At 43.6% G+C, this 25,499-nt stretch overlaps 2 protein-coding genes across 3 annotated transcripts in view; one reads left to right on the plus strand and one right to left on the minus strand.

The window, feature by feature from the left end:
* Positions 1-7,827, minus strand: part of FARSB (phenylalanyl-tRNA synthetase subunit beta) — a 60,395-nt gene extending 52,568 nt beyond the window's left edge. For both annotated transcript variants that reach the window (XM_049888309.1, XM_049888308.1), the window contains exons 1-2: positions 7,740-7,827; positions 722-777 (exon numbers count right to left, since the gene is read on the minus strand). In XM_049888309.1, the coding sequence (XP_049744266.1) occupies positions 722-777; positions 7,740-7,797 (114 nt within the window). In that variant the 5' untranslated portion in view covers positions 7,798-7,827. The remainder of the gene's footprint in view (positions 1-721; positions 778-7,739) is intronic.
* Positions 7,828-8,154: 327 nt separating this feature from the next.
* The window catches only part of MOGAT1 (monoacylglycerol O-acyltransferase 1), a 52,183-nt gene continuing 34,838 nt past the window's right edge, over positions 8,155-25,499 (plus strand). Inside the window, 1 exon segment of the mRNA XM_049888842.1 lies at positions 8,155-24,056. Within this exon segment, the coding sequence (XP_049744799.1) occupies positions 23,963-24,056 (94 nt within the window). The 5' untranslated portion in view covers positions 8,155-23,962.

A 25,499-nucleotide genomic window follows, 5' to 3' on the forward strand; every position in this document is an offset into this window, starting at 1 on the left:
ACTCTCCAAGGAAATCAGTGTGGACAGTAATGGGTTAGGAATGAACTGAAGCTGTTTAAATCAGCATGGAGGAAGGATGGGAGTGGGGGCAAAGAGGGCCTGAAGAAGGGGCTGCTAGAGACCAAGGAGATGAGCAACTCCAGTTGAAGAACATGTCTACTGCTTCCCAGGTCCCTCTCCACGGTTAACCTGCAAAACCAGAAACCTGCTGCCATCAGGTTGATTCTGACTCGTAGCAACCCTAAACGACAGAGTAGAGTTGCCTCACAGAGTTTCCAAGGCTGTAATCTTTACGGAAGCAGACTGCCACATTTTTCTCCCATGGAGCAGCTGGTGGATTCAACTGTCAACCTTTCAGTTAGCAGCCGAATATTTAACCACTGTGTGACCAGGGGTCCTTCTAATCTGCGAAAGGGGAGGTCACTGCTGGAGAGTTCATGCTATTCTGGGGGTATCTGACATGTTCTACCCATCTCCACAGCATTAGCCTGATAACCTGAGGTAATGGCATAGACAATAAGGCATGAACCCCTTTTGAGATTCTAACTCAAGTAAAAGACACTCTTAGAACTGGAGTTTAGCCCCCCGAACACAGAAATCCCCATGGCCCACAAGGGCATGATCTTAGGTGAGTACAAGGCAACAAAGATAAATACAATAAACCCCGACAAACGAGTTTATACATGGATTACGTGAAAAATAAACAAATATCAATACATACAATTTCATCAAGTTCCAGGCCAAATTCAAAACATAGTTCATCAAATTCTTCATCAGCTAGGGGGGGAAAAAGGAAATTGCTAATTTTAATCTGTTTGGCATAATTGAAAATAGTATATAAAATAGTACATATTTTTTTATATAAAATGTATTTTTCTATTATTAAGGGTGTTAGATCAAGCAAGCTAAATATTGGGCATCAGCTACAACAATTTAGGAACCAAAAGTAGTTGACCAAAAAAAATAAAATAAAAGAATAAGAAAAGAGAAACAAAATTATTAAATGGTTGACTAACCCTTACTAGCATCAGCTACAGAATTAGGTTACCTGCACCGGGAATTTTCCATTTACTTAGAAGAAAAACAACCATTGAGCAGGGATCAACTATAATGTAGGCTCCAACTCACAGATCCAACATAATAGAATAATATTATATAAGCTCTATTATTTAAAATTCTCTAAGGCAGCCTAACACTTGGCTTCGGAGTTCACATTATCAGTTTGAATTCTGATTCTGCCACTTAGTAGTTCTGAGAGCTTGGCATCCTATGCAAACTTTCTGAACCTCAGCCGTAAAGCGGCATTTTACAGCCATTTAAGCACGGAACTGTTGGAGAGAATTAAATGAGATCATGCAGATAACGGGCATGGCACAGTGGCCTGAAACATAAAACCCAAATCCACTGCCGTCGAGTCAGTTCCAACTCACGGTGGCCCTATAGGACAGGGTAGAGCTGCCCCATAGGGTTTCCAAGGCTGGAAACCTTTACAGAAGCAGGCTGTTTGAACTGCTGACCTTTTGCTTAACAGTTGAGTGCTTTAACCGAGTAGTATTTCTTCTCAGTTTTAAATTATATGTCACTTTGTTTTGGTGCTGGATAGAGCATTTCCACATTATCCAAAATTGAGCACAAACCTTACCACCACCAGTATATTCTAGTGAAAAGTTGGTCTTAAGATTCTGGATCCTGACATTGAGCTTAATCAATTCAACTTCAACAAATGTTTATTGAGTGCCTACTATATGCCAGGCACTCAAAGGTTACAAAGATAAATAAAACACAACTCCTGCCTTAACTACTTTTTATTTCAATAAAGAAACTAGATGCACAAATAAATATATTAAGAACAAGGTACGGAGGTGGCACAAGAGAAGTAATCAGCTCAACTGAGGGCAGGTTAAGGACTCACAAAAAAGATGAGTTCGTTAGGCAGAGACTGTGGGGACTGAAGCAACAGGATGGCAAATTTGGAAACCCTAAGTTGTTCAATGGAGCCCTGGTGATGCAGTGGTTAAGAGCTCGGCTGCCAACCAAAAGATCAGGAGTTCAAATCCACCAGCTGTTCCTTGGAAACCCTATGGGGCACTACCACTCGGTCCCGTAGGGCTGCTATAAATTGGAGTTGACTCGACAGCAAAAAGTTTTTTAAGTCGTTCAATACAGATAAAACATACAGTACATGGCAGGAAGTGGTGGTAGATAAGATGGAACAAGTAGAAAGAGGCCAACTCAAGACACATCAAAGAATTTGCACTCTTTCCTGCAGGCAGTGGGAGCGAGGAGGATTTTTAGTTGAACAAACGCATGGCTAGATCTCCATTCTGGAGATCAACGACTGGTGGCAGGGTGGAGGATGGACTGGAGCAAGGAGTCCACTGCTAGAGGTGAGATGCAGTGAGGGGTTGATTTAAAGCAGCAGCAGTGAGTATGGGGAAGAAATGAATATGAGTGATGTTAGAGGCAGAATGACTGGATGGGAGGTGGGAACAGTGAGTGATCAGGGGTTGTCTAGGATGGCTTCTAGGTCTCTAGCTGGGGTGAAGTGGTAGGTAGGGGTATCACTAACTAGGCAGGGAATACAGAGGTAGCCAGCCTCCAAGATGGCCTCCAGTGATCCCTGCCTCCTGGTATTCCCACCTTCATGTGAACTAAGGCCTGAAGCAACCACATGAGTGAGATCGGAAGCAGATTCTCCAGCCCAGTCAAGACTTGAGATGACTGTAGCCCAGTGGACGGCTTGACTGTAAGTTGGCAACAGACCCTGAAACCTCAGCATAGGCGCTACCCAATTCCTGACATTCAGAAACTGTGAAACAATACAGTAAGTCTCTGGGCTACTAACTTCCTGGGCAACAACTTGTATTGCTCTTACTAATGTTGTGTAAATTTGACCTCACTTTAAAACAACTGAACCAACCTCTACTGGCAACAAATTCTTCAACACAATCACCTTCACTTGCTGCCTGTGTAGCTCTTAAATCACTGAAAAGGCTTCGAGTTTTTTCTTGCACTAAAGTAAGGCTACACAAGAACCCTGAGTGCCTGCTCTGACTTACCTACACATTCTTAGACACCCTTAGGAACAGATCTCATCTGTGACCCGGGAACTGCCTGTAAATGTTTTTACATGCCTAAGTATTGGGGTAATTTGTTATGTAGCAATAGATAACTAATACAGGTTTTAATACCTGGAATTGGGGTGCTGCCATAACAAAAACTTCAAATGTGGGAATGGATTCAGAATCGGGCAGCAGGCTTTAAGGAAAGTGTTAAAGAAAACCTACAATGCCTTAGGAAAACAACAACAAAAAAACATTGCCAATGAGTTGATTCCAACTCATAGCAACCCCACAGGACAGAGTAGAACTGCCCCATAGGGCTTCCAAGGAGTGGCTAGTGAATTCGAACTGCTGACCTTGGTTAGCAGCCAAGTTCTCAACCACTGAGCCACCAGGGCTTGGGGAAACTGTTAACAGAAGCCTCATGGTCTTGGATGAGGATGCAGGTGAGGACGTAGAGGGAAATCGGGTAGACTGGAGGTTACGGAGGAGCCCTGGTGGCAAAGTGGTTAAGTACTCGGCTGCCAACCACCAGCCGATCCGCAGGAGGAAGGTGAGACTGACAGCTTCTATAAAGATTACAGCCTGAGAAACCCTGTAGGGCAGTTCTACTGTCCTCTAGGGTCGTTATGAGCCAGAATCAACTAAACGGCAGTAGTTTGGGTTTGGGAGGTTACTGGAAACTGAAAGAAGGCAAATCCTTGTTATTCAGAGGCAGAAAGTTGAGCAACGCTGTTGTCTGCAGTTCTGCAAACTGTAGAAAATGTACCCAATCAAGTGGGTGATGTACCTGAGATTCCCAACCAGTGTTGAAAACACCATCTGGTTTTTCCTTACTTTTTCGAACAAAACGTAAAAGATAAGTGAAAGGCTGCTAAAAAGCAGGGGCTTGACAGTGTTGGTAATTCTCAGTCTCTCCAGATATAAGACAATGTTAACATTTAGAAATGGCTTCTGAGAAAAGCAAAGGGCATTGCCAGGAAAACATAATCCAGTGATGAAATCAGGGGTATGACAGTAAAAGTTTTTCTTAAAATGTAGATTAAAGGCGCTACTTATTAAGAAACAATGCCCTCCAAGATCACACAAATCCACTAACTTACAGCGGGGCTTATATAGTTAAGGGCATTGTATCAGCAGAAGCTCAAGCTAACTGCAGAAATCTGTGGACATGGTTTTTGTCTAATGAAATGGAACCTGGTGAAATTCACCAAAGCCCCACAAAGTTTTTAAAAGCATTACATGTGCAGAAACATTGCCAGCTTGGACTGAACGGGACAGAGACAGGGCAAAATAGTCTTTGGATCCCTAAGATTCTATTAGCAGGAAACAGGCTGAGAAAACTTAGCTGCAAGCACCTTCTTCCTTCCACAAGGGCCACTTGGAGGACAGAATCAAGAGCCTAACAGTTGGGAGTCATGGAGGGTTATTCCAGACTTTGAGACCTAATCAAGGAAAGGCAGCATTCGCCAGCTCAATTTCAGAACTGCCATGCCCCAGTGACTCCTCTGTGTCTCTTGTTTTCTCCCTTTTTGAGCAAGGTCTACAGTTGTCATCCTATGACCACCCCTAACATACTATTGTATGCTAGGTGTTTTGTTGTGTGACAAGTCTGTTCCAACTCCCAGCAGGTCCATGTGACAGAACAGAACTGCCCCATAGGATTTCCTAGGCTGCAATCTTTATGGGAGCAGGATTGCCAAGTCTTTTCTCCTGCAGACCCGCTGGCACGTTTGAACCACAGACCTTTGAGTTAGCAGCCAAGTGCTTAACTGTTGTAATACCAGGGCTCCTTTATTAACTGAGTAGGGGGCAGATAACTTGTCTCTAGTTTCTCAGGCCAGGAGTAACAGTTCTCAAGGAGCTGGGATTAAGGAACCATACCTGAGATGCCTCATCCCCACCTGAACCTGATTTAGAAGATGAGCTTCTAGACCATAAGCTGCTGCTGTAACGGGATGATACTTCTGGGGTGCATATATTTTGCATGGCAAGCTGTCAGCTAGTTCAAGGCATAACTAGGACTGCAGAATCTGCTTCCAGGTCATTCATGGTTGTTGGCAGGCCCCTGTTGCTTACTGCTTTTTTGCCAGAGGCTTCAATTCCTCCCACATTGGCCTCTTCACAGGACTGCTTACATGGTAGTTGTTTTCCCGCAGAGTGAGATAACCAAGAGAGAGCAGGGAAGTGAGAGTGCTCTCGATAGCCACAGTTTTTAATAACATCTCAGAAGTGATATATAGCCGCTTCTGGTAGACGCTTTTGGTCACACCGACCAATCCTGGCACAGTATGGGGGGGACTACCCAAGGGTGTGAATACTAGGAGGCAGGGATCCTTGGAGGCCGTCTTGGAGGCTTACTACCAAGTTATCCTTTGGTCCCCAGTGGCTGTTCCTCCCACATGCCAAAAAAAAAACTGAGTAGAAAGGCAGTAAAAAGGTAGAATAAGGAGACAAAGCTGACCTAGAGGAGTCAGAGGAGCAAAATGGTCAGAATGAAAAAAATGGGTTGAGAAATATCCTTGATAAGCAAGAAGGTGGTGAAGGAGAAGGTGGTGATTGGTAGAAAAAATGGATTTTAGGATAGATAGAAAGCAACTCCTAGAGGGGCTGGGGAAAAAAAACGTGGATAGGCAAAGCGTGAATGAATGAGACATTATCTGAAAACAAGGGGAAAAAAGGGGGGGAGGAGGTGAGAAATAAGATAGTGCCACATCATTTGGAAACCAGATTCTTTGATGAACATGATTTCCAGCTCCCACCTCAATCTAACTAAGAATAAAAAGGTTTCAAGAAGGAGCTCAGCAAATATAAACTAATGGTATTTCTGACTGATTTAAAGCACATCCTAATAACATTAATCTTCTGACTGAAATTTTTTAAAGACCCAATAGCTAACAAACAGGAAAAATCTAGCTTACTTGATCTTTCTAAACATAAAAAAAAAAAAAAGGAGGGGGCAGCTAAGGAATATATTAAAATACCAGATGACAGTAAACAGTTTATAAACCTCACCATTTTAAACAACTTGGATTGTTTCTTACTTCCTCAGAGATGGAGCCCTGGCTGGGAACTGATTACATACGGTTTGAACAAATATTTGCCACATGCCACATTGTGCAATTCAGGTATATTGTACACGATTAGTGAGCTTCTGGTTTAGAAGGACAGGTAAGAAATGTAAGCATAATACAAAATAAAAAGCTATTAAGTAATTGGAAACCCTAGTGGCCTAGTGGTTAAGTGCTTTGGCTGCTAACCAAAAGGTTAGCAGTTTGAATCTACCAGGCACTCCTTGGAAACTCTATGAGGCAGTTCTACTCTGTCTTAGAGGGTCACTGTGAGTTGGAATCGACTGGATGGCAATGGGTTTGAGGTTTTTTTTTTTTTTTGGTATTAAGAAATTAGAGCTGAGCTCTAGTTTGAGGAACTTAAGACAGAATTTCACGAGTAAGAAAACTTAAAAGAACAGAGCATATGAAAGTGCACCTTCTAGAAAGTTTTTCAAAAAGCTAACTTTATTTTCAGGAGCTCTGATGGGCACAGTGGTTAAGCACTCGGCTGCTAAGCAAACGGTCGGCGGTTTAAACGCACCAGCTCCTTCATGGGAGAAAAGATATGGCAGTCTGCTTGGTAAAGATTACAGTCTTAGAAACCCTATGGGGCAGTTCTACTCTGTCCTATAGGGTCACTATGAGTTGAAATTGACTCCATGGCAAAAGGTTTATTTTCACAGTAACGTTTGACAAATATTTTATTTTGTGAAGCTGTACACCCAACTGTTACTAAAGCCCATAGGGCTTTGTTATCATATGGAGCTCTGAAACCAAAAAGCGCTGTCACGGATTAGCGGCTACAGCTTTTATAAAAGCTGATAATTAGGAGGCGAGGCAGATGTTATTTCAACTGCTACAACTATGTGGTAACTGACGATTGTATCTAACACTTCGCTGTTTTTTTTTTTTTTTTTGGTGGTGGTGTTTTTTAGACCTGAAGAAGAGATTAAGTGTAGCATGAAGACTAAGACCCCTGGGGGAACACTCCTTGTAATTCAAGTCTCAGTTCAAACGTTACCATCTTATCTAATGTTGTTCTTAGCACAATACCCTGTTTTATTTCCTTCACAGCATTTAACATTATCCAAAAACATTTCATTAATGTGCGAGTTAATGATTGTCGCCCTCAGTAGAAAGAAAACATGGACCGTATGTGTCATCCTCAGCGCTGTATTCCCAAGTGCTTAGAACAAGCGCTCGGTAAACCTTAATAAAATTAAACAAAGATAGATGGGATGCCGTTACCTCTTTTCTGATCTAAACTACTCCCATCCTCACACAGTTCCCACAGCCCTCTTCTTATTGCACTAAACTGGCTGCGCAACCCCAGGCTTCATTCCTACGCTCTGGCACCGAGCTCCATGCCAGGCACGCTCAATGCGAGTTCACTGAATGAATGACACAGCCGGCCTGGCACGAGGAGATGATGCAATGGCAGCTGCGGCGATGCGGGTTTCCAGAGGCAACCTCAGAGGCAGGATCCCAGCCATGCCGCCCCGGTCCTCAGCCCTCCCTGTGCAGATCCCGACCGCCCCGGGCCAAAGCTGGGCTCCCACGCAGCATGAACGTTGCGAGGACGCCTCCCGGGATGTACAGCCCAGGCTTTGGGGCTGACACTCACTGTAGGTGCGGCCCAGGGCTTGGAAGAGCAGATCGCGCTTCACGCTGACAGTCGGCATGGCGAGTCGGGCTCACTGGGCATGCGCGGTCGCCGGGCTGCCGTCAGCGACCGCAGTGTTTAGGACCCCGTCGGTCTCGTCCGGGCTGTCTTGAATATTGCCAGTCTTACTGCAACAGCCCCTGCTCTCTATTTTTCATACGAAAGCAAGCGGATTGCCACTATCTATGTTGTAAAATATACATGCACTGGATGAATAACTTACAGGCCGGAGAAGAAGACAAAATTGGATGGAATCGGCTAGACTTTTTCCGGCAGTAAAAAGGATAGACAGGATTTTTCAGCAGCAAGGGACCTGGAGGTAAACGACACCAAACTAGATGGGGCGGGGCGAGGGGGGCGGGGCTTCGTGGAGGCGGCTACTCACCTCTAGCAGGAGAGGAGGCGAGTTGCTGGTCTGGGTAAAAGGTAAAGCGGAAAGCCAACCCATTGCGCTGGAGTTAATTCCAACTCATAGCAACCCTATAGAACAGAGTAGAATTGCCTACTGGCTGGTTGATTTGACTGGCGACGTTTTGGAAGCAGGCGGAAAAGCAGCCAGGAGACGAAGGTTTGCAAACCCAAGTAATGGAAGCGGGGAAAACTGTAGCAGTTGGTACTTCATTCCTTAATTTACTTTGTACCTTTATGAGTCTTACATCATGATTGTTTTAAATTTATATTTATTAAGGTATAATTCACATATCAGGAAATTCTTTTTTAAAACATAATTGAGTGATGTTTAGTATATTCACAGAAATATTCAACTATCACCACTATCTAATTCTAGAACATTTTCATCATCCCCAAAAGAAACCGTACGCCTTAGCATTCACTCCCTATCCTTCCATACCCCTACCCCGCTGCCATGGAGTTAATTCCCACTCATAGTGACCCTGTAGTACAGAGTAGAACTGACCCATGGGGTTTCCAAGGCTGTAATCTTTACCGAAGCAGACTGCCACATGTTTCTCCTGCAGAGAGGCTGATGGGTTCAAACAGAGGACCTCTGGTTAGCAGCCTAGTGCTCTAACCACTGCACCACTAGGGCTCCTTTCCGTACCCCTAGCCCCTGACCACCACTAATTTACCTTTTTTCTGTATGTAGTTGCCTATTCTAGAGAGTTTATATTAATGGAGTCATACCATATGTGACCTTTTGTGTCTCACTTCTTTAACTTACCATAATGGTTTCAAGATCTGTCCCTGTTGTAACATGTAACAGTACTTCATTCCTTTTTATAGTTGAGTAATACTCCACTGGGAGCCTTGGTGGCCCAGTGGTTAAGAGCTGGGCTGCTAAATAAAAGATGGGCAGTTCAAAATCACCAGCCACTTCTTGGAAACCTATGGGGCAGTTCTACTCTGTCCTGTAGAGTCGCTGTGAGCCAGAATCAACTCAATGGTAGGAAGTAATACTCCATTATATAGATGTACAAATTTTATTTATCCGTGCCTCAGTTGATGGACATTTGGGTTGTTTCCACTTTTTTTAGACCTGGGTTTTGCTTGAACCTTACAGCAGGCCTTGCTAAAGGGAGGCATTTTTAGAGACTTCTTTTTGAAAGATGAAACAGGCTGACATTTACTCAGCACTCTCTACCCTTCAGATACTGTGCTCAGCTCTCTGCCAGCATTAGCAGATTTCTATAAACAGCCCAGAGTGTAGTACACTTAGTAATGCTTCCCACTCCCCAAGATATCAGGTCCTAATCCCTGGAACATGTAAATGTTACCTCATGTGGAAACAGGTTCTTTGCAGTTGTGATTAAGTTAAGGATATCGAGATGGATTATGAGGGTGAGTTCTAAATGCAGTTGTTCTTAGGTGCCGTTGAGTTGGTGGCAACTCCATGTATAACAGGACAAAACATTGCACCAATCTTAAAGTAGTAGGTATGTTTGAGGCTGTTGTAACTGCTGCGTCCGTCTATCTTATTGAGGGTCTTCCTCTTTTTGTTCACAATCTACTAAGCATCATGTCCTTCTCCAGAGATTGGTATCTTTCATGGATTGAATTATGTCCGTCCAAAATGTGTGTATCAGTTTGGCTGGGCCATGATTCCTGGAAATAATGTGATTTTCCTATATGTTGTAAATCCTGCCTCTATGATGTTAATGAGGGAGGATGGGAAGCAGTTGTGTTAATGAGGCAGGACTCAACCTACAAGATTGGATTGTGTTTTGAGGCAATCTCTTGAGATATAAAAGAGAAAAGTGGGGGTGGGAGGGGCTAGAGAGGAACCTCATACCACCAAGAAAGCAGTGCCAGGAGCAGAGCACGTCCTTTAGACCTAGGGTCTCTGCCCAGAAAAACTCCTGAACTGGGGGAAGATTGATGAGAAGGCTGACAAAGAAAGCCTTCCCCTGGAGCTGATGCACTGAATTTGGACTTTTAGCCTACTTTACTGTGAGGAAATAAATTTCCCTTTGTTAAAGCCATCCACTTGTGATATTTCTGTTATAGCAGCACTAGATGACAAAGAAAGTATGCATATAAGGGGGAGGCAGAGGGAGATTTGACATCCAGAGAGAAAAGGAAGAGACAATGTGACTAGGAATGCAGAGATTAGAGTGATGTGGCCAGATGATAAAAGATGGAAGGAAGAGATTCTGCCCTAGAGCCTCTAGAGTGGGCCTATCAACAACCTGATTTTGGCCCAGTGAAACTGGTTTTGAACTTCAGACCTCCAAAACTGTGAGGGAGTCATCCAGGCATGGACCAGTAACTTGAAATTGGTCTCTAAAATTGGAGGGTGCTGAGAGACCAAAGAAAGAGGCAGGCAATCCCAGTGTGGCGGTGAAGGACTTTATTAGGGAGACTTAGAAGGCAGTCCCTGGCAGATGTAGGACCCAAGCAAATCTCCACGATCCACAGTGGGACGGCAGAGGTTTTACAGGGGTCAGGGACAATAGTGGCTACATGCCAGGAGAGTTACATAAGGCTGCCTCAGCAAGGTCCCATGATGGGTTGGGAAACAGCAGCGAACTAATGGAAAGCATGAGGGTAACTGTGTCTGGCCTCACAAAGCCTGTTTTTCCCTTCAGGAGTAAATTTCTATTGTTTTAAACCACCAAGTTTGTGGTAATTTGTTACAGGCACTATAGGAAACTAATACACTGAGGTAGGTGCTATTCCCATGTGTTACAGAGTAGAACTGCCCCCTAGGGTTTTACAGGCTGTAATTTTTACAAAAACAGATCGCCGTGAATTAGACTCCACTTTATGGCACCTAACAACAACGACAAGGCCGTACAGGTGAGGGAATCATAGCTGGGCCAGATTTAGGTCTCCCAAACACTTTTTTACAATGTTGTTATACTTTCACTGCCCATGGCTGCAGGCAGTCTTATTTCAGTACCCAACGTAACGGGTTGACAGGGATCTCGTGAATGGCAAACATTCCCAATGCCAAATACGATTCTTGTTCAAAAATCGGTGCTTAGCTCATGGATAAAGGACTTCTTGAATGATTGCATGTTGAGCTGCCCTCCTCTGGGAATTTCAAAGTGCTCTGTGGCTTCTGGACCTCAGTTTCCTCATCTGTAAAATAAGGGTAATAATACACACCTTAAGAGAATTATTATAAAGATTAGAAACAGTATTTTTTTTTCTTTTTTATTGTGCTTTAGGTGAAAGTTTACAGCTCAAGTTAATTTCTCATTGTAATGGATTGAACTGTGTCCCCAAAAAGTATGTGTCAACTTGGTTTAGGCCATGTGTGGTTGTCCTCCCTTTTATGATTTTCCTATGTGTTATAAATCATAATCTCTGCCTGTGGTTAAAGAGGGTTAGGATGGGATGTAACACCCTTGCTCAGGCCACATCCCTGATCCAGTGTAAAGGGAGTTTCCCTGGGGTGTGGCCTGCACCACCTTTTATCTCTCAAGAGATGAAAGGGAAGCAAGCAGAGAGTTGGGGACCTCATACCACCAAGAAAGCAGTGCCGGGAGCCGACAGAGAAAGAAAGCCTTCCCCTGGAGCTGATGCCCTGAATTTGGACTTGTAACCTACTAGACTGTGAGAGAATAAATTTCTCTTTGTTAATGCCATCCACTTGTGGTATTTCTGTTATAGCACCACTAGGTGACTAAGATGCTTGTACAAAAATTTATACACATAGTGTTATGTGACATTAGTTGCAATCCCTATAATGTGACAGCACACTTCCCCTTTCTACCCCGGGTTTCTTGTGTCCATTCAACCAGTTCCTGTCCTTTCCTCCCTCCTCATCCTGCCTCTGGACAGGAGCCGACCATTTGGTCTCATATATCTGATTCAACTAAGAAGCACACTCTTTGTGAGTATTATTTTATGTCTTATAGTCCAGTCTAATCTTTGTCTGAAGAGTGTGCTTTGGGAATGGTTTTAGTTCTGGGTTAACAGAGCATCTGGGGGCCGTGGTTTCAAGGGTTTCCCCAGTCTCGGCCAGGCCATTAAGTCTGGTCTTTTTATGTGAGTTTGAGTTCTGCTCTAAACTTTTCTCTCGCTCTGTCCGGGACTCTCTGTCAGGGCGGTCATTGATGGTAGCGGAGCACCATCTAGTTCTTAGAAACAGTACCCTTAAATGACTACTGTAGTTCTTACCACGTTGTCAGTCCTGGAAGTAGGACAGTGTTCATGATGATTAGCTATCCTCTGAGTCAGTTTCCTGTTATCTGCAGGCCACTCAAGGACATTCTGTTTCCTCCCCCACATCTCCCAGCTTATCCATCCTGCTTTTCACCTTTGTGCACGTACAGGTACCCTGTACCTTCTCTGTGACTAGCTAATCTGTTAGAAGATTCTAATGAATAAGAAAAAACTAGGCCATGCTTGCTCATCACTAACGACATTGGCCGAGTGGTAGGAAAGATACTTGACAAATATGGAGATAAATGTATCAAAAGGTGTAGGAAGGTACTTATCTAATTTTAGGGCCAGCCAGAGAGCAGGAGCACATGGTAGCAGAGAGCAGGAGCACATGGTAGCAGAGAGCAGGAGCACATGGTAGCAGAGAGCAGGAGCACATGGTAGCAGAGAGCAGGAGCACATGGTAGCAGAGAGCAGGAGCACATGGTAGCATTTCTAGGAATGCTCTCATGTTGGGCCAGCAAATGTGAAGAGATTCCCAACTCATTAGAAATTTGTTGTTGGCTGCTACAGAGTCACCCCTGACTCGTGACCCCACGCACATTGGAACGAGATGCCTCCCCGTGCTGCACCATCCCCATGATTGGTTGCAGATCAGACTGTTGTGATCTATACGGTTTTCATTGGCTGATTTTTGGAAGTAGATAGCCAGGCCTTTCTTCCTTGTCCATCTTACCCTGGAAGCTCTGCCGAAACCTAGGCACAAATTAAAATTATAATGAAATATATTTTCATACGTACCAGGATGGTAAGAATTTGAAAGTCTGACAAAATCAGAGTTTGGCAAGAATATGAAAGTACAAATGGATACGACTTTGGGAAATATGGCCGTCCCTAGAAAAGTGGGACATATGCACACTGTAAAATGAAAACCAAATCCACTGCAGTTGAGTTGATTCCAACTCAGAGAGATTCTAGAGGACAGAGTAGAACTACGCTGTGGGGTTTCCAAGGCCATAAGTCTTCACAGAAGCAAACTGCCATATCTTTCCTGTGCAGCAGCTGGTGGGTTTGAACTGATGACCTTTGAGTCAGCAGTCAAGCACTTAACCACTGCACCACCAGGGCTCCTTATGTATACCCTGCCACCCAGCAATTACACTGCTAAGAATATTCCCCAGAGAAATTCCCACTTAGGTACACCAGAAAGCACAAATAACAATGTTGATTGTTACACTTTATTATAACAAAAAGCTGGGAACAACCCAATATCCGTCAGTACTAGAATGGGCAAATCATCATGGTAAATTTATACAATGACACACCATACAGCTGTGAAAATGAATGAACTACAGCTGCATGGATCAACTCTGTTGTTGTTGTTAGGTGCTGGGGCGCAGGTTCCAACACATAGCGACCCTGCGTACGACAGAACGAAACACTGCCCGGTCCTGGGCCATCCTCACTTAGTTATGCTTGAGCCCATTGTTGCAACCACAGTGTCAGTCCATCTCGTTGAGGATCTTTCTCTTTTTCACTGACTCTCTACCACGCATGATGTTCTTCCCCAGGGACTAATCTCTCCTGATAACATGTCCAAAGTATGTGAGATGTGGTCTCACTATCCTTGCTTCTAGGGAGCGTTCTGATTGTATTCCAAGACAGATTTGTTCATTCTTTTAGCAGTCCACGGTATGTATATTCAATATTCCTCACCGACACCACAATTCAAAGGCGTCAGTTCTTTGGTCTTCTTTATTCATCTTGGATAAATCTTAAAAGCATGATATTAAGCAAAAACGAATTATAAAACAATATATAACAATATATCCAATATGGTGCCATTTATATAAAAATTGAAAAAACAGGCTAAAGAGTATATTGTTTAGGCATACATAAATAGGTGGTAAAACTCTAAGGAAAAGTAAAGGATGATAAACACAAAACGTGAGACTAGTTAGCTCTGAGCTGGAGAGGATACAGCCTGGGCGGTTAGAATGCCCAGAGGGTTTCAAAAGTATTGGTAATGTTCTGTTTAACCTGGTGCACCTTCATGATTGTATTTTAAGAAATTGAAGATGAAGGAGAGAAAAAAGATGAGTGTGGCATTCTTTTTGTGGGTGAGAAGGCCACAAATACTTGCCAGGCTGTGTTGTTCTTGTTAGCGGCCCTTAGCCCACACTCATGGGGACTCAGGCAAAAAGGAACAAAATACTGATTGGATCATTGTGATCCTTAAGGTTTTCATTGGCTAATTTTCATAAGCAGATTACCAGGCCTTTCTTCCTCATCCATCTTAGCCTGAAAGCTCCGCTGAAGCTGTTCAGCATCATAGCAACGCACAAGCTTTCAGTGGTAGAAGGGTGGTGGCTACGCATGAGGTACCTTGGGAGTTGAAGTAGGTGTCCTAGGTGGGGGGGAGCATTCTAGCACTGAACCACCACTGCCCTCTGCCAGCCTCTGGCTGAGTGGAAGCAGTAGAATTACCTGACATCTGACGTTTTAAGTTTTTTTTTCCCCCCCATAAAAAACTATTTTAAAATTCCAGTTTAATTTGTAATTCTTGTCCTTGATCATGAGATTATTTTCTTCTTTTTACCTTTATATGATAGGAATTGTATTGTATTTTGTAACTGTGTAATTTACAGGTATTACATTTATTGTGAGGAAAAAAACCAGGTTACTATAAAACCTGATGTGTTCAGTTCTCTGTCCAACCAGGTATGGATAGACAATCCAGTTCTGTCATCACCACAGAGGTCAGAGCCTGCTTAGATCTGTGTCATCCTGATTGCTTTTGCCTGTAAACCATGTAATACTGGAGATGGAGGAATTCTCTGAGATGATTGTGCCACTTTCCTGTAATGCTTGTGCGTTGACCACCAGTTGGGAAACAGACGGGCTGGAAGTCCTCCTTACGTAGGCTCTAAAAATGCAGTACTGTATCTGACAGCATTGTGAACTGGAGCAACAGATAATTTACATGGGTACGCTGGGATTGTATGCAGCATAGCCGTTCTCTGAAAGTAAACACTGTCCACTCCCAACCTGCTTCCTCATCCATAAAATGCATATAGTAACTATTTGTATGATTGTGAGGATAAAGTATAGTAACAATTTAAAACCTGCAAAGTGCCATTCAAATATTAGATATTTTACTCCAGGTAACAACCCAAGTGGTCCGAGAATATAAATTCTCTCCGGTGTTAAGTTTAGTAAAACTTGAGCTACTGTCTCCCGGGGGTAAGCAGGATAATACCAAAACCAAAAACCAAACGCAGTGCTGTCGAGTCGATTCTGACTCATAGCAACCCTGTAGGCCAGAGTAGAACTGCCCCACAGTTTTCAAGGAGCAGGATAATAGATTGTAGAATTTACAACTTCACATTTACAGTTCAGTGATATTGATTATATTTTCCGTGTTTTGCTGCCACCATCATCACTAACCTCTTCTAATATGTTCCAATATTAAGTCTATTAACATAAACTCAGTGCCCCTAGACAAAAACTTCCCTTTTTCCCCTCCCTTCCACACTAAAAACCAACTAGTAAACATTAATCTTTGGTTTCTATATGTTTGCTTATTTCATGTAAGTGAGCTCACACAGTATTTTTCCTTTTGTGGCTGACTTCTTTTGTTCTCAGGGTTCATCCATGCTGTGGCATGCATCGGAATTTCTTTTCCTTTTACAGCTGCATACTACTCTGTTGGATATGTATACCATATTTTGTTTATCCATTCATCCGCTGATAGACATTTCAGTTGTTTCCACATTTTGGCTATTGTGGAAAGTGCTGCAATGAACATTATTGTACAGGTTTCTGTTTGCATTCTTGCCTTCACTTCCTCTAGGTATATACCTAGGATTGGGATTGCTGGGTCCTGGAATTTTAAGACATGATCAAAATCCACTTACTTTCTTGGGCTTCTGTTAACTCCTCTGTCTGAAACCCAGGAGGTCTGCTAGGCCCATCAAAAATCCAGTTGAATAATGCTGACTTCCTCATTGTCAAACCAAAGGTAATTTTTAATTGCATTTTAAAAGTAAATTTGTTCAGCATTTTATATTATTGAGCATTCCCTAATTCTTGAAATTCTCCTTGGTTTGCCTTCCAAACTATCACCCCAATACCATTTCCACAATATCGCCAATGTAATTTTTCCAAAATACTCAGTTGATCATGTTGTTTTTCTGCTTAATTTCCTTGAATTCCTTCATGTTGCTCTTAAGATAAGTTCCAAAGTCTTAAACGTGCTTTTGGACCCTGCAGTGTAGGGCATCTACTTACCTCTTGAGTCTGTTCAACCCTGACACTCTAAGTTTTAATCATTCTGAACTTCTTTCAGTTGAACTGCCACATTTCTGGAAGAGGAGGGAGGCACCTGGGCCTTATGGACAACGAGGGATTTAAATGCTCCCAGGCCTCTTTCTGCTATGCTCTTTTTTGGCATCCGTGTTGTTTTCTTTCAGCACAGATGAGTTTCCTCCATGTGGTGAGAAACAAGGCCACCAAAGGCTCCAGACTTGCACATCTTACAGCTTTTTAAATAAAATGGACTTCAAATTCTCTGTGGTCCCAAGTCTAAAATCCAGCATTGATTAGATGTTCACTCCTAGACCCAATAGACCAATGCACTGGAGTGAGATACGGGGTCCAATTACTCTAACATGGTGACTCTCAAGCTTACCCTGTGAATGAGAGAGCAAAGGAATTCTGGGCTGATTATCCCAAGTGTCAGCAATCATAGCCAATTAGAAAAAAGACATGAGGGAGGAGGAACATTGAAAAAGAAAGGGAATACAGGAGGAAGAAGAAGATTTGGGGCAAGGAGAAAGTTCAGTTTCTTTCTGAATATGAGATGCCAGCCTGCTGGATGTCCAGGTACAGATGTTCAGAAGCTTGTACAAAATACACACAGAAGCGAGAGAGAGGCTAGAGATTAGAATGGGAGCCGTCTGTGTTAAGATGGTTGTGGGAGCTGAGGGGGTCACTCAGGGAGAAGATCACCAGGAGGATGTAACTCTGGGGAGCACCTACTCTGAAGGCAGGGAAAGTGTAGTGGAGGAGATAGAAAAGGCTGTGAAAGAGTGGGTATGTGTCAAGCGTTCGAGATAGGCCAAACCCTAACACAAACTCTTTCTCCTAGAATTTGCATAACCGTCCAAGAAGGTAGGTTATTATTATTTTCATTTTAAAGATGGTCACCTGAGCCTTATCAGTATTCAGTAATTGTTCAAGCTCTCTGTTAGTAAGCAGTAGAGCCAGGATTCTAGTCTGACTTATTTATAACATTTATTAATAAATAAAAGCAGAAATTACCACATTAGGAAAAAAGTTATAAAATTGATAAATCTAAGACATGGCACTTCGGGAAAAAAATCTCTGCCTGTCTAATGAAAAACCAAAAAACCTGCTGCCGTTGAGTTGATGACGACTCATAGTGACCCTGTAGAACAGAGTAGGACTGACCCATAGGGTTTCCAAGGCTGTAAATCTTTACAGAAGCAGATCATCACATCTTTCTCCCAGGGAGTGGCTGGTGAGTTCGAACCGCTGACCTTTTGTTTAGCAGCCAAGCGCTTTAACCAGTGCACCACCAGGGCTCCTAATGAAAAACATAATTCACAATACAAGGAGTGAGAGATGGGATAAAGAGAGAGGGGTTTACTCACAAATAGGGATTAAAAAATGGTTTGCAAGAATTTGAAAATATGCAATGAACATAATTTGTAAAGAAAATATCATCAAAATGAGATTTAATAACAAATAGAGATATTGAATGGATCTATAACCACATAAAAAAATTGAAAGAATTTGTTAGAAAAATCCTGTAAAAAGAAATGCCTGTATTTGTTTCAAGTAACAAATAATTTGTATGATGAAAGTGTCCTAATTAATGGTTGTAATCTATAGGACAGAGTAGATCTGCCCCATATGGTTTCCAAGGAGCACCGGGTGGATTCCAACTGCCAGCCTTTTGGTTAGCAGCCATAGGTCTTAACCACTACACCACCAGGGTTTCATAAAAAAAAAATAATTCACTTGATAGAAGTAGCTCAGATAGGCTAAAAAGCTCAGATAGAATCCCTCTTAAAAGTACAGATGCAAAAGAAAAAAATTATGGCAGATAAAAGCTAAGGAATATTAAAAAAAAAAAAAAAATCACTACCAATTCCAAGTTGTCACATACCAGAAATCCAAGATTGCTTTAACAATATAGAAGTCTATTAAAATTATTTCTCTATATATTTTTTGTTTTTGAATTCTTGTAGTTGTTTTTAGTCTGACTAATATAGAGAACTGTTAGCACTATACTGGACTGCCTCTCAAGTAGGGATAATAGAAAAATCTGGAGCCAAGCAAAGGAGCCTGGAGTCGTGAACCCTGGAGGATGCAAGAGTCTTCAGCAGTCCACTGGACAGCGGACAGCTAGATGCTGCCAGTCACTGTGAGCTCCTTATGAACCACCCCTAGGTGGGTTTAGCATCTGAGGCCAGGGACCCATGGGCAGCCTTGCCTCAAGGGAGGATGGGAAAGGCACACTTAGAATTCATGTAGTTGGCTTCCTGGTCCTGTGACCAGGGGAATCGGCCACTATGCCTGACCTGGGGACATGCAGGGCCCTCACGTTTCATACACGTGAATGAGAAAATATTTGGCTTTCTGATTAATGTTGTTGTTTAGTGCCGTGGAGTTGACACCAACTCATAGTGACCTTATATATAACATAAGGAAACATTGCCCTGTCTTGTGCCATCCTCACAATAGTAGGTACGTTTGAGCTCATTTTTGCAGCCACTGTGTCAATCCCTCTCATTGAGGGTCTTCCTCTTTTTTCACTAACTCAATTTTACCAAGCATGATGTCCTTCTCCAGGGATTGATCCCTCTTGATGACATATCCAAAGTATGTTAGACAAAGTCTTGCCATCCTCACTTCTAAGAAGCATTCTGGCTGTACTTCCTCCGAGACAGACTTGTGATTAATACATGTTGTGAAAGTCAGAAATTTCCCGCTCTAAGGACTCTCAGTTTAGAAATAAAACTATTTTCCTTTTAACTTGGCAGTGGGAACATGTTAGCAGTAAAATGTCACGTCACAGAAAGACATTGTCACCTTCTTGCTAGGAGAAGTTATCTGTGATAAAACGGACAAGAAACAAAAGGAAATGATTTTTAATTTCCAACAGCAGACTTTCATAATCTATGAGACAATCTGAAACGTTGCCTTCTTGTTCCTTCATTAGAGTTTCGAAGGAGAAAGAAGAACCATACTTGGGTAATAGAATCTCAGATCTTCACACAGGTCTGTGCTGGCTTTCTCTCACCATCCTATCCCCAGCCCCTTCAGACTTGCCACAGGAGATGCTTAGTTTTTTGTTGAACTATTATAAACTTACATTTATTGTATTATGTATATCCAATGCTCAGCACGTACTATGTGATTGATGAATATTTGCTGATTGAATGGAAAACTAACCCCAGCCCAGACTGTGACTAATTTGGTCCTCAGCACTCACTACATACCCTTCAATGACTTGTTCCTCTGTTTTGACAACATTTCTTTCCTTCCTTATAATTTTATTTCCAGAACTTTCTCAGGCTCTGGAAACAGACAAACCTATTTTCCAATCACAGAAACCTAGTTCCACTCATACAAGGTGAACAATCAGTTTGACCTCTAGTCTCAGATTCTTAAGTGGTCAAAGGAATAAATACTACCTACCCTTACCCTGGAAGGTTGTCGTGAGGTTTAAAGCAGACACGGCACGTAAAGTACGTAGCACAAGACCTGGTAGGTGGTAACTGCTCAGTAGTATTAGTATATCGTGCACAGTTTTGAACTGCAACCCGGAAACCAACTTTGTTTTTCCCCAAATAATGGGCTGCCCACAAAAAACGAAGAGCAAAATAAGCAATGGTTTTCACCCTGGGTTTTGGTGAACGCTCCAAAGTTCTGTCACCGATGGGGATTTCATTTTGCTCAAAGTAGTCACCTCGGGAAGGAGGAAGATGCTGAGAAGGTAGGAGCCAGGCTGTCTATCCATTTTCAACCAGAGCAGCTTCACTCTGATTTGTTTTATAAATTGAAGTTCTTTGAAGATGAAGAAAAAAAAAATCTAAAAGTTTGAAAACCGTTATCCTCCACCACAATGCTTCTCCGCATTGATTTTAGCTCTAAATGTCATGTATCAGTTGTAAAGCTATAAAGAGGCCTAGGTCTACTCCCTGCACTAGCTGGCTGGGTTGTCTTGGGCAAATCAGTTAACTTCTCTAAGCTAGCTGTTCTGTGAAATGTATAGTTTGTAGAGATAATACCTAAGGTTCCTGTTTTCCTATTTAAATTCTAGAGATTCACGAGATTCACAAGATTCATACAGAAGAATTGTTTTAAATAGCTTGATAAATTAAAACCTTCTATTTGAAGGGAACCCTCATGGTGTAGTGGTTAAGTGTTAGGCTGCTAACCAAAAACTTGGCAGTTCGAATCTACCAAGAGCTCCTTAGAAACCCTATGGGGCACTTTTACTCTGCCTTATAGGGTCGCTATGAGTTGCAATAAATGGCAATGGGTTTTTTTTTAACCATTTAATTACAGTAATTATTTAAATCCAGTAACCTAGCACTCAACACACACATAACATGTGTTGAATGTCAAATGAAGGAGTGAAGGACTTAATTGTTGACTAAATGGTGATGAACTGTTAAATTGACTGAGCCTTAGTGGGACCATGCTGGGCTTCATTGGGCTGTGGTAGGATATGGCAGTTCTTTTCTAGCCAGGCAGGTAATAAAGGCATTATTAAGCAAGTACAGTTAGCTCTAAGTGACTAGGGTCAGGAATTCTGGGTGTCTTGCTCTTCTTATTCATCAACAGATTGTAAATCTAATTAATCAACCAATCCTACCATTTGTATCTCCCGTGCATATCTTAAATCCATCTTTATTCTCTATTGATACCAAAGTAGGCCAAGCCGCCATCCTCTCTCACTAGAATAACTTCCTTAGGGTCCTTCCTACTTCCATTCTTATTACCTCTGATCTGTTCTCAATAGATGCCTGTTATTCTCTATTGCTGGACCTGTATGCTGCTTTCAGGGCACGATCGTGCTCCTGGTTATATACATATGTGGTTATTTTCTGTTTCTCCCAACAAATTGTGAGCTCCAGGAAGACAGAGACCTTTCTTATGCACCATTATAGTCCACCCCACCCTCTTGCACCTATCCAGTACCTAGCATTCTTTCCTCAGATAGTCAAGGAATGAATGAATGTGAATCCTCAAAGGCACAGAGACCCTGTCTTAATTCACTTTTGTGTCACCAGCACCAAGGTTGGGCACTATTTAGAATCCTCCCATGCATCTGATACAAAGCAGACACTCAATAATTATTTGCTCCATATTTGATTCAATTGATGAAGCAATGAATCACCTCTCCAAGTTTTAGGCCAAACTGTATTTGAATCTTCTGTACTCTGTTGCTTATCAGCTGTGTGACTTTGAACCCTGAGTGCTTTTAGTTGCTCGACTGGAGTTAAGGCTTACTTCATGGGGCTGCCGTTGATGAGATACGGCCTGTGATGGGCTCTGCACTGGGTACTCACGGTGCCCCACCTACTGCGGGGAGAAGGCTCAGGAAAAAATTCGAAAAGGACTGAAGAAAGTGGTTCCTCAACTAGGAAAGAAACCCCACAAGTTTTGTGTACAAGAAGTCACAAGAAACTCCCCTGAGTAGCTGGCCTTGGTATTTTTTTTATCCAAAATTTTCCATATTAAAATATTGAAGGAGAAAGGAGCATGGGGCTAGGAGGTCTTGCCCTCTTCCAAATCCCCTTGAGGAATGACTCAACAGCCACCAGCCGCTGAGGTTTCTCAACTCTACAGTAATTAATATTTATAAAGAAAACATAGTGGATGCCCACAAAGACTGGTTGTCCCTGGATGGTTAATCACTCAGCTATTAACAGAAAGGTTAAAGGTTGGCATTTCAAATCCACCTAGAGGTGCCTCGGAAGAAAGGCCTGACCGAAAAGTCACAGCCATTGAAATCCTGATGGAGCACAGTTCTGCTGTGACACACGTCGGGTCGCCATGAGTCGGAATCCACTCCACAGCAGTTGGTTTGGTTTTTGTGTTTTTTCCCAGAAGGATTAGGCACTATTTAGAATCCATGCATCCATTTAACACGTCATAATTGAAACTCTTCACAGGCTTTTATTGCTCTTGGTGTGAAGACTCAAACCCTAAATACAGCCTGCAAGGCCCTGTAGGATCCAGCCTTTGCCCACCATTTTTGCCTCATCTCACTTCAATCTCCTCCACGTTCCCTGAGCTTCCTCCCTGCTGGTCTTTGAGTTTCTGCCACGAGGCTTGTGACTTGTGTTTCCCTTTGCCTGGATGATCCCCTAGGTTAACTTCTATTGGGTGCGTCCCTCTCATGTGGACCTCGCGTGTGTCAGAGAAGAACTGTGCTCTGTAGGGTTTTCAGTGGCTGGTTTTTTGGAAGTAGATCACCAGGCCTTTCTTCTGAGGTGCCTCTGGATGGCCTCGAACCTCCAACCTTTCCGTTAGCAGGAGAGCACGTTAACCATTTGTACCACTCAGCGACTCCTTTCTGTTGAGTACATTTATCATGATAGCTCAAGTCAGGGTCAGTTCTTCGGAGACTTCCCTGACCCTCCAGTTTAGGTCCTAGAACTTTTTTCCATTCATTCATTGTAGGACCTCACTTTGTAATTATACACCCAATTGTGTGGTTATTTGGCTTCTGTCTCTCTCCCCATAACCTGTGCTCTCTGAGAGCAGAGACCATGGATGACTCCAGGCCCATTGTATCACCAGTGCCCAGAATGGTGCCCACCACATGGTAGGTGCTCAATAAGTGTCTGTTGAATGAATGAATAAATGAAAGGCTTCCAGGGCCTGGGTATGGATCTGGGGACATAAGAGTGAGGAGGCCAGGTCCCCACTATCTTGTAGCTTGGAGGTGGTGTTCGGACACAGACCAATAAACAGATGAGTACCCTACGCTGGGAGAGACTATTCCGGAGAGGCTATTCCGGAGAGGCTAAGACCTGCGCCTTCTTTGGAGCACCAGCCATCCCCAGCTGCAGGAAGTTCGAAGGAAGCAGTGGGTTTAAGGGCGAATGCTGAAGTCAAGTGCACGGAGACCCATCGGTTGAACCATGGTCAGATCCCTGTGGAGATACCAGGTCACCAGCGAGGAGGTAAGAGCCTGCGCTGCCAGGTTCGGGCCGGCCGCCAGGTGACCCCTTTCCCAGTCTCCTGTTCCCCACCGGGCGCATTCTCGCCTGTGCCCGGGGGTGCCGGCCAATGCGCCCTGGGCGCGCCAGGTGCTCCGGGGCACGGGCGCTCGGGGTCAGCGGCTGCATTTGGCGCCTGTGATTGGCAGCCGCCAGCCTCAGCCCGGGAGCGCCCTCCCACCCAAGGCGAAGTCAAGCCCCCGCCTGGCCCTAGGCCGCCTTCTCCTCCTCTTAGTTCCTCGACTACCCAGCGCAGGGCGGGATCCGGCCGCGCACTTACCCCGCGGGCCGCGGAGCAACCAGGGTTCCAGGCGATACGATCTGCGCAGTCCTCGCCAGGGCCGGGCCATGAAGATCGATTTTGCGCCGCTCAACGTCCCGCTGGCGCGACGGCTGCAGACCGCGGCGGTGCTGCAGTGGGTCCTGTCCTTCATGCTGCTGGGTAAGGGGTCCGCGCACTCCAGGCCACGGGACATCCAGGCGAAACGCCGTGTGAGTGGAGCTCCGAAGACCCGCTCAGAACCGCGCTGCCCTTGCTCCCTTGTCAGCCCAAGCAGGAGGTCAAACGGCGTTTGGAGCTAACTTGGACCTCTCCTCTTTGGCTTTTGGTGAACCTCGTAGCAAACGACTGTTTACCAACTTTATTTTTCCCTGTCCTGATTTTTTTTTTTTTTTGAGTTATACTTTACCAACAATAAAACGTACAGGTTATAAGTACACTTATTTTAAGTACTCTTATTCTCGATGAGTTTTAACGAATGTATATACCCGAGGTAGCCACGTCCCAATCTAGCCGTAGGACATTGCACTTTAGCCTCTAAAAGTTGGTAAACTCGTTTCTCTTCTTTAAGTTGGGAAATGGAAAAATAAAGCTCAAGTATTTAAAATCTAATTCCTTCTCTCTCCACCTTGATGGCAAGCAGCTGTGTTTGTTTTCCGTGTGTAAGGTCTCCTGGATGCTGAAAGATAAGAAAGCTGCAGCAAAACCAAGGCATTTAACTGCTTCTTTCAGGCTTCATCCCTGGCTGAGAATTTGCGATTCTGCCCCAGATATACTGAATCAGACTACATTTTAACACGATCCCCAGGTGATTCTTATGTATAGATCAAGAATCACCTGGGAGTCTTGTTAAAATATCTGGGGTAGAAAGGCAAATTTTCAAGAGTGAGTCGAACCAGAACGAACTGGTTTGGAAGCCCCGAGCAACAGAACGGATTGGGTGGTATCTTAGTCATCTAGTGTTGCCATAACAGAAATAACCATAAGTGGATGGCTTTAACAAAGAGAAATTCATTTTCTCACAGTCTGGTAGGTTACAAGTCCAGATTCAGGGCATCGGCTCCAGGGGATGGCTTTCTCTCTGTCGGCTGTGGAGGAAGGTCCTTGTCGTCAATCTTCCCCTGGTCGAGGAGCTTCTCAGGAGCAGGGACCCCAGGTCCAAAGGACACACTCTTGAGAGATAAAAGGTGGTGCAGGCCACACCCCAGGGAAACTCCCTTTACACTGGATCAGGGATGAGACCTGGGTAACGATGGTGTTACAATCCCACCCTAATCCTTTTAACCACTGGCAGAGATGATAATTTATAACAGGAAAATCACAAAATGGAGGACAACCACACATGGCGTAACCAAGTTGACACACATTTTTAAAAAAATAGGGGGACACAATTCAATCCATTACAGGTGGCTCCTGTGTGGAAATAATTTGGCCCAGGAGTGTGTTCCAGCCTGATCCCAAATTAAATCCACTGTAGAAAAACGCACAGGAGCCAATCACTACACATGAGACGTTAACCTTATGTGGTCTGGCCTTGGCCAGATGGGTCAGGAAGCCTTATCTGAGCCCTTTTTTCCGCATGCTTGTTCTACTCTTGGTTGGAGT

Source organism: Elephas maximus, chromosome 6, assembly GCF_024166365.1.
Source record: "Elephas maximus indicus isolate mEleMax1 chromosome 6, mEleMax1 primary haplotype, whole genome shotgun sequence".
NCBI classification, from domain to species: domain Eukaryota; kingdom Metazoa; phylum Chordata; class Mammalia; order Proboscidea; family Elephantidae; genus Elephas; species Elephas maximus.